Below are 20,060 nucleotides of genomic sequence, written 5' to 3' on the forward strand. Positions count from 1 at the left end.
ATGACAGAATTTTTGTATGACCTATTTTGCTCTTAGTATTCTGAAACTTAATTGATTTTATTAAAAAAAAAAAAGCTAGACGCAGCCATGGTTTCTAGAGACATCCAGAAAACAGTACAAAAAATTGTTTTTCTCCTCTTTTAATATTTTTTTTAGTCTTAGAATAAATATAAAATGTTTTAGTCTTAAACCGTATGAGTAGAAATGGTTCAACTATTACAGTACAGATCTAAATTTGTGTTTAAAATGACATGTTTTCGTAACAAAAGTTTTTCTCCTCTTGTGTATTAAAGACCATGTTTATGTGTGTGTTTAAAGTTTGGTAAACATTAACTTTAAGGTTAAAAAATGTAACTTTAAGGCTACATTCTTACCAGGCAAAGTTAAATAAAAGAGTTTTCAAAATAATGCTCATAAAGGTAAAATTAATTTGCGTTTAAAGTCTGAGGTAAAAATTAGTTAAAAATCAATATATTTTAACTAAAATTGTTCTAAAAATCCTGTGCACACCTAGGGTGTGTCTCCATCTTAAATGGGTGTAACAAAAGATAGAAAAGACGTTATTGATATGTAAAGCTCTCAAATACTTTCTCAATTAGAGGTAGAACCAGACCAGGGAATGATAGATCACACAATGGTTATGCCAATGATTCTCATGCCTGAGGCTCTAGCAATGGTTCTTTGCCTTACCACATTTTATTGCACTTAAATTGGCTAAACAGCCTTAAAATGATACAAGAAAGACCTTCCAAAATTATAAAGATACTTAAATCAATTATAATCATCAAGTTATCAATTATAGTAAACTTCTAACTTGTTACAAGTTTTATTTTTTTTTCATAAGTAAGTGATTACGGCTGTCAAGCCTTCACATGAAGAAACATCTGCTCACATGGTAAGGTATTAAACTATAAGAAGTTCCTCCATATACAACTCATGTGAATTAACAACATTCACATATTTTTCTACACTTAACTAGTGTATCTTGTTTTGCCACTATAGGCCTGCCTTTGTCAGCCAACAATTTAAAGATTTTTCCCTTTATAACATCACCCATGCCACAGACATCCCTTACTACCCCCAAAGACAAATGGTTGTTGAGAAGGCCCACCAAACGCCTAGGCTCAATTAAGTAAAGAAATAAATAAGGGGAGATACATCCCCCCAATATTCAGTTGGCTAAGGCACCAAATCTCTTTTTCTATAAAAAATTTTGAATCAGATGCCCTGCTAACCATGGGAAGCAGATTGTTTGTGTTTCTTTCACAGAAATCCTACAATATTTAAAGCATGTGCTATAAATCATTCATTTTGGATACATTGGAGCCCATGATATAGTTAATTCAATCAAATAAATACTTGCTTAATGATCAAATTAGATCAGTTGAATCTCAAAAACAAAAATAATGCCCATCTAATGTTTTACTATAGTTGTCACCTGACAATCTGTGTTAATCACTAAAGAAGACACTCTTGAAGGGGGACTGTATTTCAAATGTTTGTCATTTTTAATGTTATCACATCAAAACATATAGCAATTTGAACCCCCAAAGACATATGTAAACATCTTCACATCAAAGTCCTGAAGTATTCATAATATAAATATATGTCAAAAATTAAAAACCATGTTAAAACAATAACTGTGAAAAATGTTAGAGGTGTCAGAGCAAACTTGCTTGAATAATTGTCTTTCATAAACATGGTCACAAATGACTTTTATACAAAAGCCTTGTTTAATTCATTTTACTTTCCCTAAACTATGTGCAAAAGTGGGGTGTTGTTCTTAGAATCTTGAATAAACATCCAAGTAGTATTGATAAATACATAGAAAAAAGAAAAGACAGTTTCACCTGTTCATTGTTTCTGGAAATTTTTAGCCCATAGGAAAGCCTTGTTTTTAAAGTAAAAAATGAGCAACCGAGTTGCAGTTGCTACCATGACGCCATCCTGACTTCTCTGGGTAGATGACCTCACCAACGTGTCCTGGAACCTCACCTCTTCAGAGCCCTGTCCCACTAGAGAAAGATAGAAACAGGATGGAGGTATGGATCCACCTGCCAATGCCAATGTACAGTGAAGAAGCAACTACAGAAGACAGACTTTCCACCGTCTGCATCCCATAAAGAATTCTGGTCCATACCTCCAGAGGGATAAAGAATAGGGAAGCTTCCAATGGAGAGGATGAGACATGGAACTCTGGTGGTGGAGACCGTGTGGAATTGTACCTCTATTATCTTATAATATTGTTACTCATTATTAAATCACTAATAAAAAAGAATTATAAAATAAACAAGTTTCTAAAGAAAAATAAGTGTTATTAGTTGTTAAGAATAGGCTGGTGGTGTACCTGGCATACACATTATAGTGAAAAAGGACCCAGGTTCAAGTCCCTGGTCCTCACCTGTAGGGGTAAAGCTTCACAAGTAGTGAAGCACGGCTGCTAGTGTCTCTGTTTCTGTCTCTTTCTCTCTCTACCTCCCATCCCTTCTCAATTACTCTGTTACTACTCAATAATAAATAAATGAAAATATAATTTGAAAAAAAAACCAGAAGTACACCTATTTTATCCACTCACCTATATTTGTAGTAATTGGCGATGAGTTTGAATATAGTAGATAATCTCCATTACTAAATACTTAATGTTGAAGTATACTTTAAACTTTCTAGCAAAGTTTTATCAAAGTCTATCAATGTTTCAGTCCTACTGACTGCTTCATTTTCTAAAACCTACCCTTATTTGGCAGGTTAATTCTCCATTTGAGGATATTATATGACATCAGGGATAGAATATATAAGAATATCTTTACCACATTTAGGAGACTAGAGAAGGATGGAATATCTCACAGAGTTGCTGTCAAGAAAACTATTATTAAAAAATAATAATAATAAGCCTGCACAAGATCAGATTCTGAGCCATTCATACGGAAGGCCGGAAATGTTTGACTTAAAAAAATGCCAGGGAACATCAGGATTTGCTCAAAGCTCTTTTCAGATTACATCTTTAGTTAAGAAACCACACAGGTGTGAAGGCATAGGTCACATCTCACAACTTTAATCACAAAGCTCAGTTCTGACTCACCAGGACAGTCACGACTCGGAGAACCACTCCACGCATGTTGTTCTCCAGCTTCTTGTCAGTCAGGGACCCATTCAGCCCTGTGACAGGATTCCAGCATCCAAGCTGAAAGATACAAAGAGCCCAGTCACTTTCCTGCCTACAGTTAAGTTCAATCATCTAAGCACAGAAACTTTGAAAAATCTGAGAGAACTCTTGGAATCAGGGCTGCAGGAGTTTGTTACCAGCTCTCCTTTCTAGCAGGGACTAAAGCCAACACAAATGTCATTTATATGCTTTGAGGCACTCTTATATGGAATATAACAGTATTCAACCCACTTAGGAGGCTTACTGAGGACATCTGATTTAATGAGGCATTATAAATATACCAGTCACAGTAATACACCAATAGGAAAAATAATAGCATTATAATTCTGAGCTAGAACAGCAAAATGTCTGCTCTAATTTGTCTGTTACTACCTGTTAGGTTTTTTTACAGTTGTCAATTAGATTTTTTTGATATTAATATTGGAAAAAATACAAGAGTTTATTTTTTATTTTTATTTTTTATTTATAAAAAGGAAACATTGACAAAACCATAGGATAAAAGGGGTATGACTCCAGTTCCCACCACCAGAACTCTGTATCCCATCCCCTCCCTTGATAGCTTTCCTATTCTTTATCCCTCTGGGAGTATGGACCCAGGGTCAAAATACAAAATTGTTATATGTTCTTAGAGTATGCACTTTTTCATTTGAGGAAAAATAAAAGTCCTATGCATTTGACTTTGTTGTTTTTGAGGTAGACGCAGTAAATAAAACAATTTATTTGACTTTGAGTGTGTGCCAGTGCTATCAATTTGCCTGAAGATTAAAAAAATATATTGTATTTATTTATTTATTGGATAGAAATAGTCAGAGATTGAGGGGAGAAGGGGAGATAGAAATGGAGAGAAAGTCACCTGCAGCACTGCTTCACCACTTGCAAGCTTTCCTCCTGCAGGTGGGGACCAGAGACTCAAATCTGGGTTCTTGTGCACTGTTATATGTACACTCAACTAGGTGTGCCACTACCCTGCCCCTTTCCTGGAAGATTTTGACAGCAGCTTTTGTCTTCAAATCTTGCAATAATTCATTGCTTCTTACTTTCCAGAACACTGCTTTTATTTATATCCTTACCATAGTTCTAATCTCTTATCCTAATCTGAGAGCTACCATTTTTAAAATTGCTGCCTGTGAATGACAGTGGGAGGGAACTGACGACTCACAATTCAGAAAATTCAGGAAGGAGAAGAAAATAAAGTAGTGCTGTGGTTTGAATTTGCAGTAAAATGCTCCCAGAGCCAAGTCAAAGGGGACATTGCTGTGTCGCCTACTTGAGAAATAAATGTTGTGTTATTAACCCCAATACCACATCCAGGCTTCTCACATTTGGGACCTCAGACCACATCTGCATGCCTTTAAAATGTGACTGATATCTAGTCCCTTTCAGAAGATGCTTTCATTAACTGAATGGTTTACAGGGATGCCTGGTTATGTGGCCTGCTTCTTCCTGAAGGCAGATTAATTCTGCATTGCCTTTGCTTTGTGGCTTCCCAAACCATCAGTGTTCCAGAAAGCCTCCCTCACCTCATCTAAAGGTCCACGTTTCCTAATAAAATTTAAGTATCTCTCTGAGCTCACAAAAAGTGCTTAACTAAAAATAAAGATGTATACAATGTTTCTTAAGAGAAGAAATGTCATACTATAAACAAAAAGCCAGCATTTTGCTTAAGATAATTTGCAAAAAGCTGCTAATTGTTGGCTTCCTCTGTAAAAGCACATTAAATTCATACAATGATATGTCAGTCTTAGTTACAGAAAGAGTCTAATTAGAACTTGGATCCAATTAACAAATACAAAATGTGTTGAAAGCCTAATTATCAGAGAGACTGCATGCAGTGCTCTTGACAAATTCAAAACCTGGAACTTCTCTCAAGCCTTTGTTCTCTTCTGAGGTCAACCAAAGTCTACCCTCTTATACACTCCTTGATGGGCACTTTTATAATTACTTTTTCAAGGTTTTATTTTCCTGCAGCATATAATATGGGTGGAAAGGTGATATGTAACATTAAGTAAAGAAAAAAAATTCTTTTGCACCAACATAAGCTAGAGCTGAGCAGTGTTGTAGTTTCAATGTATCTTCTCTGCATCTATCATTAAAAACAAAACAAGTAAAACATATTAATAAACAGAAAGAAAATTCCAGTGTGTTATCTACCTAGTACAGTTATATTACTTAACTCTAAACTCAATGAATTACTTTTAGAAAATCATCTTTCTTATGCTAAATACATTTAGGTAAAGATGAGGGTTTTTTCTTACTTGGAGGTGTTACTTAAGTATTATAAACATACTATCTCTTTCCCTCTCTACCTCCCTTCTTAATTACTCTGTTTCTACTCAATAATAAATAAACAAAATAATTTGAAAAAAAAACCCAGAAGTATACCTTTCTATTTTATTCATTTTCTATTTTATTCCCAGTATGGCATCTATTAGTATCAAATGACCATGGTATACTTTGTATATAGATGCTGTGTGTATGTATGTATATATAGACTTTGTATATAGACTAGCCATGATACCTATCTCTTGAAGAATATGAAAATGTGGTTAAGCTAATCATTCTTAATAGCTGAGTAATATTCCATTGTGTATACAGACCACAACTTTCTCAGCCACTCATCTGTTGTTAGACACCTGGGTTGCTTCCAGGTTTCTGGAATTGTTTTTCAGATACCAACCATGGTCAACAACTTTCCTGTAAGCCATTAGCACTCCTAGTCACATTTGAATGAAGATTATGAAACATAAAATAGTGTGGTTTTTCCTTCAACAGTGTAATGTACAAGCATTTTAAACATTTAACTCTCATCTTCTTAACTACGTACATCCCCCTTTAAATATAATGGACTATAGTTGATGATTTACACCTAAATCATTCTAGTATTTGAGGTAACACTAAAAGAAATGTTTGCAGTAGGTAAGTAAATAAATGTTAATGTCAGAGTTAGGCAGTGGCTTAAATACTGTTTGTACCATGTGTAGGGACTTCTCTCCAACAATTCAGTGCTCAGACACTGAATGTGCTAGAGAACATGCTTATGGTACACATTCTCCAAAAAAAAAAAAACACATCAAACTGAAATATAACAGTAATTATTCAGGAATTACAATAATGCTTGTTTGCTACCCTGAGTAGAATTATGGCTTGACATTTTGGGGGATGGCATTTTAGCCACAGTACTACACTCCTTTTTTTTAAAAAAAAAAAAAATTTAATTAGAGACAGAAATAAATTGATATGGAGGGGGGTTACAGAGGGACAGAAACAGAGAGACACCTGCAGCTCTGCTTTACCACTTGTGCAACTTCCCTCCACATGGGGATGGAGGGGTCAAACCTGGACCCTTGCACATTGTAGCTTGTGCATTCAATCAGGTGAGCCATTGTCTGGCCCCATAGTACCTAACTCTTCATCCACAATCTTATTTAAGCATCAAAATAAGTGTATGAGGAGATGCTGTTGCTTTTGTTATTTATATCCATATCTAGTGATTTTTCCCCTCTACTGTAGTGTTGTTTCTCAGCCCACAAATTCTTACTATGTGTTGTCTAAACAAGTTAGAGAAGATATTACCCTTACGTTATAATTAAAAAAAATAGGTAATTAAGTAGTTGACTCAGTATAATAGCTAGTGAACTCACAGTTAGCAATATGATTTCACTAAAAATTAACATTATGATTTTTATAAAGATTGCTATTTAATATAGATGCTATGGGTTAATTATCCAAAAACTTTCATTCCATTAATTCATTCACTTTCCTAAGCAACCTGATGAGCGACAAACCACTATGTCCCCCATCTTATAGCAGTGGAAACTAAGGACTAAAATGTCTGTTTCTTTTCCTATGTTACATATTATTTATCCAAAAGGTCAACAGACACTGAGTAAAATAACAATAGCAGAAGATAAAATGTACAGAAATTCACATAAATAAATCAAACATTTCTATTTTGTGTGACCAACTTACTAACTGTATATCAGAACTAGAGAAGACCCAGAACGATAAGCTAACAAACTGGACAACTCTGAAGCAAGACAAAGAATCAGAGACTCAGTGTACCATGAAAATAAAAAAGGAGAAATTATAAATCCTCACCAGACAAAACAGTAATCTAGAGATTACATCTGTAGATAAATATCTTCCATGAAGAAAAGTTTGGATATATTCACTGATAGGCCCAGTGGTGGTGCACTTGGTTAAGTGCCCATATTACCATGTGCAAGTACATGGGATCAACCACTGGGCCTCAACAGCAGGGGAAAAGCTTCACAAATGATCAATCTGGGATACAGGTGTCTCTTTCTTTTCTATACTCCCTTCCCACAATACCTCTTTGTTCTATCAAATAAAATAAGTTTAAAAATTCACTGTTGAACAAAACCAAACATTTTAAAAGAACTAACAGATAACTTTCTCAAATTATTCCAGAAATAACAGGGGTAGAGATGCTTCCAAACTCCACTCATGAGGTTAGCATAAGTCTGATACTAAAATCAGAAAATAACATCACCATAAAAGTTCCTACTCTAAAGGTAATAACACTTAAGACTGTAGATACCACAGTTATATATAAATAATGTCAATGGACATAAATTATGGTGATGTCATGTATGATACAGCAAATCCTAACAATGGGATTTTGAAAGTTAACCTAATTGCCAAATAATTTGATTATAGCAATAATTATCTATTGCATTCTTAAAACCTAACACAGTAGAAACCTCCCACTTCCCCCAGTCCTGGAACCTCTAAGATAGGGCTCACTTTCTTGCATGCTTCTCTCAATTCATACCAAATGATACTGCATCTGTTGATCCCAACTTAATCAAAACAATGAGTACCACCTCAGCATGCTTCACTTTGGACTGTGTCCAGAGACATCAGGCCTGGAATGTCAACCCTTCAGCTTCATTACTCAGGTGAGACCTTTCCTTTCTCATAATGACTACTTAATTGCAATTTGGGTAGTCCACTTCCTAGCAAAGCCTCAAAACCTAGATATATAATAGGTCCCATGAGATAGGGCATATGTTCACATGAGTCTATAAATTAGGGCAAAATATATACATTAAAGCAAAAGTGCACAATAGTCTGTAGTGAGTCAATATATGCAGCAAGTAGAAAGACCTAAAAAGACACCATAAAGTGCCCAATGAAATAGTGTCTACTCAGACTTAGATACCCTCCTCATCTACTCCCTATTACACTTCCCACAGTCACTCCAAAGCTAACCTTATCAAAATTAAGGACTGCAAAAGCTGAATAAGGGCAAGAGACTGGCATACTTTAATGATAACTCTTTATCAGGCCACCCCATCAGCTAGGGCTCTTTCATTTTCTTAGTATAAAGTATCACAGAGACCATTTAGCAGGCTTTCTGTGAAGCTATTTTCTTTACCAAGATTACTGGCTCAGCAGTGATGTCTTTCAAAGCCTTTTCCTTTTCTTTTTGAAGGGGGCTGGACCTCTATTTGAGTGACAGACTACCTGACCAATCAGGGCCTTAGCCCTGCTTGGGAAAGACTAGCTGGATGTTTTGTTTTGTTTTATTTTGTTTTTTGAAACTTCCTATAATTGGTTGTCCTTGTATCATTTAGGAAGGGAACCAAGCTGCTTGCAGCCAATATGGAGTGGTCCAAGTTACAAATTGACTGTTAGGGTTTTTTATTCTATTTCATTTTATTATTACTACTATTATATACATGTGTCCGTTTTCTCTCCTCTTCAGATTGACCAAAATTAATTGTTGATACTTTTTCCATTGATAGTTGACTGAGTGTCCTATACCTTCTGGGAGAAACTTGTTTCTCTCTCCCTCTCCCCTCCACCCTCCTTTTTTTCTCCTCCTTGCTAATTAAAAGAAAAAAAAAAAACTCTTTCCTTTCATTGGTCTTCTCCTTCTCCTCCTCCTCCTTCTTCTTTCTTTTATTTCTGAATTCACTGACATTCATTTTAGAATTTTGTGGGAGAAATCTGATTTAGAGTAGTCTCTCTCTCTAGCTCTCTTTTCTACTTTTCTTTCTCCCCTTGCTATCCCCTTTGAATTTATAGTGGACAGTAGATTTGCATAATTGCTATTCTTGATTTTCCTTTTTCCTTTCTCTTCTTTTTCTTTTCTTTTTTTTTCCCCCCCTTTGGACAGGAGGTATTGTTTGGCTAACTGGTATTGGCTGAACTGCATCAATCCTTTCTTCATTTGCTATTGGTGTAATTTCTGAGGTTTGTGACTGCATTTCAAAAAAAGACTTTATTATAGCGTGGCTTGTACTTAAAACAAAAAAACTGAAGAATGACAACAGAAAAATACAAAACACATCAATTAAAAAATGGTTAAATCAAGAGCAAATAAAAATGCTACATGGCACAAAGCACAAGGACAGGCATAAGGATCCCGGTTTGAGCCCCCTGCTCCCCACCTGCAAGGGAGTCGCTTCACAAGCCGTGAAGCAGGTCTGCAGGTGTCTATATTTCTCTACCCCTCTCTGTCTCTCCCTCCTCTCTCCATTTCTCTGTGTCCTATACACCAACTGTCAATCCTGTAACTACAACAATAAAACAACAAGGGCAACAAAAGGGAATAAATAAATAATTAAAAAATATAAAAAGAAAAAAGAGAAATAAATACATAAAAAAACTGCTACCACAATAAATCAGGACAGAAACTCAGAAGAAACTCAAAATCAGTCATAATTAACCATAGATAAGAAAAATATGCAAGCAATAATAAACCTAGTCATCACAGAAATGAAATGAAAACAACTATGGAGGAAAAGCCTATCAGAATCAGGGAAACAACAGATGAGACCCTCAAAGAAAATACTAGCCACCTTGAGGTAATTAGAGAAATGAAAGCTGAAATAGCTGAGCTAAAGGTCAACTAGCAGAATGAGCTAATACTACTGAACTTAAGAATGAAGCTGAGGAAAGGGAAGGAAAACTAACAGAAGCAGAAAACAGAATTAACCAGACAAAGGATGGGCTAGAGAAAGCTAAGAAAGAGGTAAAAGAGCTCAAAAAGAGGTTGAGAGACACTGAAAACAATAACAGAGACATATGGGAAGATCTAAAAAGAAGTAACATTTGTATCATTGGCCTACCAGAGGAAGAAAGAGAGGAAGGGGAAGTAAACATGCTAGAGGAAATAACAGAAGAAAACTTCTCAGACCTAAACAACAGAAAGGACATGAAGATTCAAGAGGCCCAGAGAGTCCCCAACAGAATAAGACCTGAAGATACAAAGACACATCATAGTTCCAATTAAAAGAAGTAATGATAAAGAAAGGATCCTAAAGGCTGCAAAAGGAAAACAAAAAGTCACATACAGGGGAATACTTATAAGATTGTCAGCAGACTTCTCCACTCAGACTCTAAAAGCCAGAAGTTAATGGCAAGATATCTACTGAGCCCTCAATGAAAAAGGGTTTCAACCAAGGATAATATATCCTGCTAGACTTTCATTCAAACTAAATGAAGGGATCAATACCTTCTCAGACAGGCAAGAGTTAAATGAAGCAACCATAAATAATACTGCCCTGAAAGAAGTTCTAAAAGACTTCCTATAAACAAGAACAACACCATAATACTTGCCATATATCAGAGAAAATTAAAAAATGTTGAATAATGGCAGTGCACTGCCTTAAATCCATAATATCAATAAATGTCAATGGATTAAACTCACCATTAAGAGGCACGGAGTGGGAAGATGGATCAGAAAAACAACCCAACCATATGCTTCATGCAGGAATCCCACCTGAATCAACCAGAAAAATACAGACTTAAAGTGAAAGGATGGAAAACTATCATATATATCATACAGGATAAGGATGTTTGGCGTATGGCAATTGGTCCCTGTGATACTTTAACAGAATGAAAGAGGAGTCATATGATCATATCATCAGGTGTAGTAAAAAGCACTTGACAAAAATGTGACATTAATTCATAATAAAAACTCTTAACAGTTGATATAAAAGAAACATATCTTCAAAAATGAAGATAATAATAAATGCAAAATTAAAATCATATTCGATGATAAAAAGTTCAAACTGTATATATATTTTTTGCCTCCAGTGTTAGTGGAGCTTGGTGCTGGCACTATGAACTCATTGCTCCTGGCAAACTTTCTTTCCTGTTTTTTTCTCCACTCCATTTTATTGGATAGCACAAAGTTGAGAGGGGAGGCAAATAGAAAGATGGAGAAAGCAAGAGAGACATTTTCAGGCCTGCTTTGAAAATTGTGAAGCATTCCCCCCCAAAGGTGGAGAGTGGGGTCTCAAACCTGGGTCTTTGTGCAAGTCATTGTAATTAGTATTATGTGTGCTTAATTGGGTGCACCACTACTCAGCTCCCAAAGTAGAAAACTTTTAAAAATAGGAATGAGATAAAGTAAATGTTCATTTTACACAGTCATTTTACATACTTGTACTAGAAATCCTAATAAACCTTATTAAAGTTTGAAAGGAAGAATTTAAAGTTTTCATTTGTAGATGACATAATTTAATATGTGGAAAACTGTAACATTTCACTCAATTCACTATCAGATACAGCCAATGAAGTTAGCAAAGTTACAGGATACAAACAACATAAAAATCAGTAGTATTTCTATAAAATAACAATGATATTTCTTAGAATGAGTCAAACCCATTTTCAGTTACACCAAATGAAACTATTAACAGATATACTTTTAACTGTGGAGGTAAAGAGGTCTAAGCTGAAAAATACAGCATATGAATGAAATAAATTAAAGAAGACAAACAAATGGTAAACTATTCTGTATTATTGGGCTGGAAAAATCAATTTTGCTGAAAGGTCCATGCTGATGTTATCAAAATACTCATTGCTAATCCTTATGAAACTCTAATGGCATTGTCCACAGGAATATAACAAATGAACCTAAAGTTCATTTGGAATCATGGAAGATTTCCATTACTAAAAGAATCTTGAGAAAAACAGTGCTGCACATATATACTACCTGATTCTAAACTATACCACACAGCAAGCTATCAAAGATACAGTTTTGTCATTAGTGTGAAAACATAATGTAAGTCTGTCAATAATCAAAAAATAAATTGATCTATATGATCAATTAATTTATGACAATGACATCAATGCGTTAATGAGTCAGTTAATGGTAAAAGGACAGTCTCTTCCACAAATGGTATTGGGGAAACTGAGCAGGGACACATAAAAGAACAGTAAAAGAAATAATTATGTAACAAAAATTCACTCAAAAATTATTGGAGATATATACAAAAAACCTGAAACCATAAAGCCTGTAGAGGAAAAACTAAGTGGTAGGGGCCAGGGAGTGGCACACTCACTAGAGTGCATACACTACCATGTGAAAGGACCTTGGTTCAAGCCCAAGGTCCTGCCTTCAGGAGGGAAGCTTCATGATCAGTGAAGCAGTGCTGCAGGTGTCTCTTTCTGTCTCCCTCTCTATCTCCTCATTCCCTTTCAATTTCTCTGTCTTAACAAATAAAATAGCAAAACAGGCCACTGACAGTAGCAGATTCATTGTGCAGGCACTAAATCCCAGCTATAACCCCGGTGGCAATAAAGAAAAAAATATAAGATAGAACAGAAAATATAAGTGGTAAGCTACTTTTCAGTGGTTTTGGTGACACTGCTACCAAAACCAAAGATGACAGAAAGGAAAAAAAATCAAGTGGGACTATATCAACCTGAAAAATATTTGCATGGAATAAATAAATAAATAAATAAATAAATAAAATGCTAAGCTACTTAATGGGAGAAAATATTCACATAAAGAATACTCCAAATATACTCTGGGATGCGGCACAAAGGCTAACATGGTGGACTCTCAATAATATTCAAAATATGCAACAAACTCATAAATATATATATATATATATATATATGTTAAACTGGGACATATATATCCATTTAACTGGGCAGAAGATCTAGATTTCACTTTTTAAAATAAGACAACCAGTATACTCAGCACCATTAAATATGGAGAGAATGCAAAGTAAGCCCATAATGACATATTCTGTCATATGTGTTAGACTATTATTATTAAAATGATGGAAAATGGGGGCTAGGCATTTGCGCATGTGGTTAAGTGCATATAGTGCAAAGAGTAAGAACCTGTGCAAGGATACTGGTTGAAGTCCCGACTCCCTACCTGCAGGGAGGCCACTTCACAAGTGGTGAAGTGAGTCTGCAGGTGTATATCTTTCTCTCCCCCTCTCTTGTCTTCTACTCCTCTCTCAGTTTCACCCTGTCCTATCCAACAACAACAATAATAGCAACAACAGTAACAACAATGAAAAAAGATGGCAGCCAGCAGCAGTTGATTCATAGTACAGGCATCGAGCCCCAGTGATAACACTGGAAGCAAAGATCAATCAATAAATACATAAGTATGTAAGTAAATATATTTTTGAAAAAATGATGGAAAATAGTAAGTGTTGGCAAGGATGATGGAAGCATGCACACTGTCAGTGGGAGTGGAAATCCACACAGTCACTTTTGAGATAGTACAAAGATTTCTTCATAAAGCTTAAAAACAAAACTACCATATGGGAAAACAATTCCTTTGCGATGTATTTTTCTGTAGAAAATGCAAACAGGGTGGAGGAAGAGATTTTTGAGTCCCCATATTCACTGAAATGTTATTTGCAACAGCCAAAATAGGAAAGCAACACATGTTCACTGATGAAAGAACGGATTCAGGAAGTGTGGGTTATATGTCTGTGATGGAATATGATCCACCATAAAAACAAATAGACTTGTTAGCTTATTCTAACATAAAGACACCAAATCTCAGCTACCACATTCTTACTTTTAGGTTCTTAATTATTAAACAATTAGTTCTGCTTTATATCTTAAAGCTTTTCAGCCACCAAGTTGAAGATGCTACCATGACACCAACCTGACTTTCATTGGCAGATGACCTCCTAATGTGTCCTGGAACCCCACCTCCCCAGAGCCTTACCAAACTAGTAAAAGAAAGAAACAGGCTGGGGGTATGGATCAATCTGCCAACCCCATGTCCAGTGGAGAAGCAATTACGGAAGCCAGACCTTCCACTTTCTGCACCGCATAAAGATTTTTGGTCCATACTCCCAGAGGGATAAAGAATAGGGAAACTTCCAATGGAGGGTATGGGATACAGAACTCTGCTGGTGGGAACTGTATGGAATTGTATCACTCTTATCCCACAATCTTGTTAATCAAATATTAAATCACTAATAAAAAATTAAAACAAGGGGACCTTGCCCTTTACCAACAGTATGGACGCACCTTGAAGGAATGCCTGTTCAGTGCAATAATTCAGACCATGAGTGACAAATGCTATACGACATCACTATATGTGGAAGTGAAAAACAAACATAAATCTGATAGAACAATAAGTCAGACTTAGGGGTCTGAGTGGTGGTGCTCTGGTTGAGCACCCATGTTAAAATGCTCCAGGACCAGGGTTAGAGCCCCCAGTCCCTACCTACAGGGGGGAAGCTTCATGAATGGTGAAGCAGGGCTGCAGGTGTTTCTTTGTCTCTCTCTTATTCTATCTCCCCTCCAATCTCAGTTTCTCTCTGTATCTATACAATAAATAAATAAAGATTATTACAAAAGTTAATCTGGGAAATATAGTCATTATAAATAAATAAATGAGACTAGTGGCTCCCATAATGAGAACTACAGGATAAATTTTCAGTTACACAATAAACTCATAGTAGGGATGTCTTGCACAGCCTGATGATCATAGAACTGTCATCAATGACAGTTTACAACACACAGAAGGCTTGTTAATAAAGTAGGTCCTAAGAATTGTCACCACAAGGAGACTTCTTTTTTATTTTCTTGGGTCTATATCAAAGGATGTTTGTTGGATGAAACTATCATGATACTCATTTCACAGTAAATGTAAATCATTCAGCACACTCTGTGCCTTAAGCCTATACAGTGATAAATGTCAGTAGCCTCTCAATAAAACTAGAAAGAAAAAGATGAATGAGAACATAAGCAAAAGTAACTCAGAGAAAATGTTGATTATCTTCATCTTTTGGAAGGATTTCCTGAGTTTTAAGATTCCTTAATTTCTGCACATACCTTCTTATATCTCAGAGGTCTACTTAAACCATTCTGCTTGATCACAATAATTCCTTCCAATAATAAGCAATAAAAATGAGTGAGGATCACAAAGAAGTGAATGGAATTTGTAACTACAAGCACAGTGCTAAAAACAGGAAGAATTACACATACATTCAAGTGTGAGACTTACATTACAACTTCTGTGTGTGTGTATGTGTGTGTGTGTGTGTGTGTGTGTGTGTGTTTTCCCTATGGTTGTTAGAAATTTCATTAATTTGACATCTCTGTTTATATGGAGAAGATTATATCTTCTATATGGCTGGCGTTTTGCTTTTGTTGGTATCTTTTACTTTTTAAATTAAAAAACAAATTTAAAAATGATTTATCTATTTACTATTAGAGACAGAAATTGAGAGGGAGATAGAAAGGGAAAGAGACATAGACACACCTGAAGTCCTGCTTCATCACTTGTGAAGCTTACCCTCTTCAGGTGCGGACCAGGGACTTGAACCTAGGTCTTTGTAATATGTGCACTTAACCAGGTGTGCCACCATCATTTACTTAATTTTGATTTTCAAAATTATAACATAACAGGGGTATAACTGCACACCATTCCCACCACCAGAGTTCTGTGTCTCATGTCCCTCCATTGTAAACTACAGTAGTTCTTCCAACATCACAGATATGGGTTGACTATTATTTCTACAACTATCTATATTTATATATATTTGCTCATTTTTCCCCCTGTGGTCCTGCCTCCTCTTGTCTTTTATAAATATTTTTCTATATTGGGGGAATTAATGATTTACAGTTGACAGTAAATACAATAGTTTGTACATGCATAATATTTCTCAGTTTTCCACACAACAATACAAGCCCCACTAAGTCCTCTTCCATCATGTTCTAAGAACTGAACTCTTCACCCCCATCCACCCCAGAGTCTTTTACTTTGGCACAATACACCAACTCCAGTCCAAGTTTTGTTTAGTGCTTTCTCTTCTGATTTTGTTTTTCAGCTTCTGCCAGTGAGTGAGATCATTCTTATGTTTCTGATTTATTTCACTTAACACAATTTCTTCAAGCACCATCCAAGATACGCTAAAAACAGTCTGAAAATTTCCAGTAGCTCCAGTTTATCTATGTATTCATTTAGGTCCCTAGTTCCTTATTGATTTTCTGACTGGATGATTTGTCAAGTGGAGAGATTGGGGTGTTGAAGTCTCCTACTATGACCATGTTGCTTTTAATATATTGCTGTAGCTTTTTGATATATTTAGATGGCTTCTCATTAGGTACATAGATGTTGATAATTGTTAAGCCCTTGATAGACTGATCCTTTGAGCACTAAGTAATGTCCATCACTATCTTTTAAAATTTTATTTATGGAGATTCCCTGATGATGGCGAACTGAGAAGCTGCTAGTGGCTTGAGCTCTGACCACATCTACTGGAAACAAAATGAAAACAACATTGGAGGAAAGCAATGGCAGTATTAGGGAAACAACAGTTGAGACCCCCAAGGAAAATACTGCTTATCTTGAGGCAATTAGAGAACTGAAAGCTGAAATAGCTGTAATTAAGAAAGAAGCTGAGGCAAGGGAAAGCAGACTAACAGAAGCAGAAAACAGAATTAGTCAGACAGAGGATGAGTTAGAGAAAACTAAGAAAGAGGTGAAGGAGCTCAAAAAGAGATTGAGAGACACTGAAAACAACAACAGAGACATATGGGATGATCTCAAAAGAAGTAACATTGGTATAATTGGCCTGCCAGAGGAAGAAAGAGAGGAAGGGGAAGCAAACATTCTAGAGGAAATAATAGAAGAAAACTTCCCAGACCTGAATAACAGAAAGGACATCAAGATTCAAGAGGCCCATAGAGTACCAAACAGAATCAACCCAGACCTGAAGACACCAGGACACATCATAGTCACAATGAGAAGGAGTAAGGATAAAGAAAGGATCCTAAAGGCTGCAAGAGAAAAACAAAAAGTCACATACAGGGGAAAACCCATAAGATTATCTGCAGACTTCTCCACTCAAACTCTAAAAGCCAGAAGAGAATGGCAAGATATCTATCAAGCCCTGAATGAAAAAGGGTTTCAACCAAGGATAATATATCCTGCTAGACTTTCATTCAAACTAGATGGAGGGATCAAAACATTCTTAGACAAACAACAGTTAAAGGAGGCAACCATCACCAAACCGGCCCTGAAAGAGGTTCTAAAAGACCTCTTAAAAACAAGAACGTCACTATAATACTTGCAATATATCGGAGCTAACAAAATTTTTTTTGAACAATGGCACTACAATACATTAAATCCATAATATCAATAAATGTCAATGGCTTAAACTCACCCATCAAAAGGCACAGAGTGGGGGGGATGGATCAGAAAAAATAAAGCAACCATATGCTGCTTGCAAGAATCACATCTGTCACAACAAGATAAGCACAGACTTAAAGTTCTTCTTCTACTTCTAGCGTTTGCCCTTCTTCCATAGCCAGTCAACAGACATAAAGTGAAAGGATGGAAAACTATCATACAGGCAAACGGATCACAAAAAAGGGCAGGAACAGCCATTCTCATCTTAGACACAATAGATTTTAAATAAAATAAAGTAATAAAAGATAGGCAAGGACATTACATAATGATTAGAGGATCAATAAGCCAAGAAGACTTAACAATTATTGACATCCATGCGCCCAATGAGGGACCACCTAAATACATCAAGCACCTATTGAAAGAGTTTCAAAAATACATCAATAGTATTACAATAATAGTGGGAGACTTCAATACCCCACTCTCACACTTAGACAGATCAACAAAGCAGAGAACCAATAAAGATACAAGAGAATTGAATGAAGAGATTGACAGACTAGACCTCTTGGACATTTTCAGAGTCCTTTACCCCCAAAAAACTGGAATACACCTTCTTTTCAAATCCACACAACACATATTCAAGGATAGACCACATGTTAGGCCACAAAGACAGCATCAATAAATTCAAGAACATTGAAATCATCCCAAGTATCTTCTCAGACCACAGTGGAGTAAAACTAACATTTAACAACAAACAGAAAATTATTAAAAGTAACAGAATTTGGAAACTAAACAACATACTCCTTAAGAACCACTGAGACAGAGATTCACTCAAGCAGGAAATTCAAATGTTCCTGGAAACAAATGAAAATGAAGACAAAACCTATCAAAATATTTGGGACACAGCTAAAGCAATACTGAGAGGGAAACTTATAGCCATACAATCACATATTAAACAACAAGAAAAAGCTCAAATGAATGACCTTACTGCACACCTCAAGGACTTAGAGGAAGAGGAACAAAGGAACCCTAAAACAACCAGAAGGACAGAAATCACTAAAATTAGAGCAGAAATAAACAGCATTGAAAATAAGAGAACCATACAAAAGATCAATAAAGCAAAATGTTGGTTCTTTGAAAAATTAAACAAAATTGACAAACCCCTAGCCAGACTCACCAAACAAAAAAGAGAGAAGACTCAAATTAATAGAATTGCAAACGATGGAGGAGATATCACAACTGACACCACAGAAATCCAGAGAATCCTGTGAAACTTCTATGAAGAACTATACGCCACCAAGCTAGAGAATCTGGAAGAAATGGAACAATTCCTAGAAACATATGCCCTTCCAAAACTGAACCAAGAAGAACAACAAAATCTAAATGCACCAGTAACAGACAAAAATTGAAACAGTTATTAAGAATCTCCCCAACAACAAAAGTCCTGTACCAGACGTCTTCACAAAGGAATTCTACAAAACTTTCAGGAAAGAGTTAGTACCCATACTTCTTAAGCAGTTCCATAAGATTGAGAAAACAGGAATACTCCCTTCCACCTTCTATGAAGCCAACATCACCCTGATACCAAAAGCTGATAGGGACAGAACAAAAAAGGAACACTACAGACCAATATCTCTGATGAACATAGATACCAAAATATTAAACAAGATCTTGGCCAACAGGATACATCAGCACATCAAAAAGATTATTCATCACGACCAAGGGGGATTCACCCCAGGAATGCAAGGCTGGTTCAACATCAATCAATGTCATTTACCACATCAATGAAAGCAAAGCCAAAAACCACATGATTATCTCAATAGATGCAGAGAAAGCCTTTGACAAAATCCAACACCCATTCATGCTCAAAACTCTACAGCTATATACAAGATACTGGGTACTGTACAGCAAACCCTAAAAAAAGCACTTTTCAAAGTTAACCAAATTACCAAATAATGTGATGATAACATTAACTATCGATTGTCTTTTGGAATCCTAAGACAGCAGGAACCTCACATCTCCACTATAGAGTCTATTATTTCCCCCAGTCCTGGAACCTTAGGACAGGGCCCACTCCTGCATGACTCTCCAAATCTATATCAAATAATATTGCATCTGCCGATCACAACCTAATCAATGCAACAATTGCCACCTCAACATGCTTCACTTCAGACTGTGTCCAGAGACTTCACGTGTGGAATGACAACCTTTCAGCTTCATTACTCGGGTGAGACCTTTCCTTTCATAGTATACTCTAATTCCATCTCAGGAGGTTCACTTTCTAACAAAGTCCCAAAACCTAGATATACACCAGTTTCTGTGAGAGAGAGCATATGTTCACACGTATCCATAAACTACTGCAAAATATATACCTGAAAGCAGAAGTACACTAGAGTTTGCAGTGAGTAACCCCCTAATACTTCCTCTCCACTATTCCAAGCTTTGGGTCCATGATTGCTCAACAATTTGTTTGGCTTCGTATGTTAACTCTCTTTTCAGTCACCAGGTTCCAGATGTCAT

General features: G+C 36.0%; 1 protein-coding gene across 1 annotated transcript in view; it reads right to left on the reverse strand.

The window, feature by feature from the left end:
- GRID2 (glutamate ionotropic receptor delta type subunit 2) overlaps positions 1–20,060 on the reverse strand; it is a 1,638,698-nt gene that overhangs the window by 371,810 nt on the left and 1,246,828 nt on the right. Inside the window, exon 9 of the mRNA XM_060188447.1 lies at positions 3,080–3,181. Coding sequence (XP_060044430.1) covers positions 3,080–3,181 — 102 coding nt within the window. The remainder of the gene's footprint in view (positions 1–3,079; positions 3,182–20,060) is intronic.

Source organism: Erinaceus europaeus, chromosome 3 (genome assembly GCF_950295315.1).
Source record: "Erinaceus europaeus chromosome 3, mEriEur2.1, whole genome shotgun sequence".
Taxonomy (NCBI): domain Eukaryota; kingdom Metazoa; phylum Chordata; class Mammalia; order Eulipotyphla; family Erinaceidae; genus Erinaceus; species Erinaceus europaeus.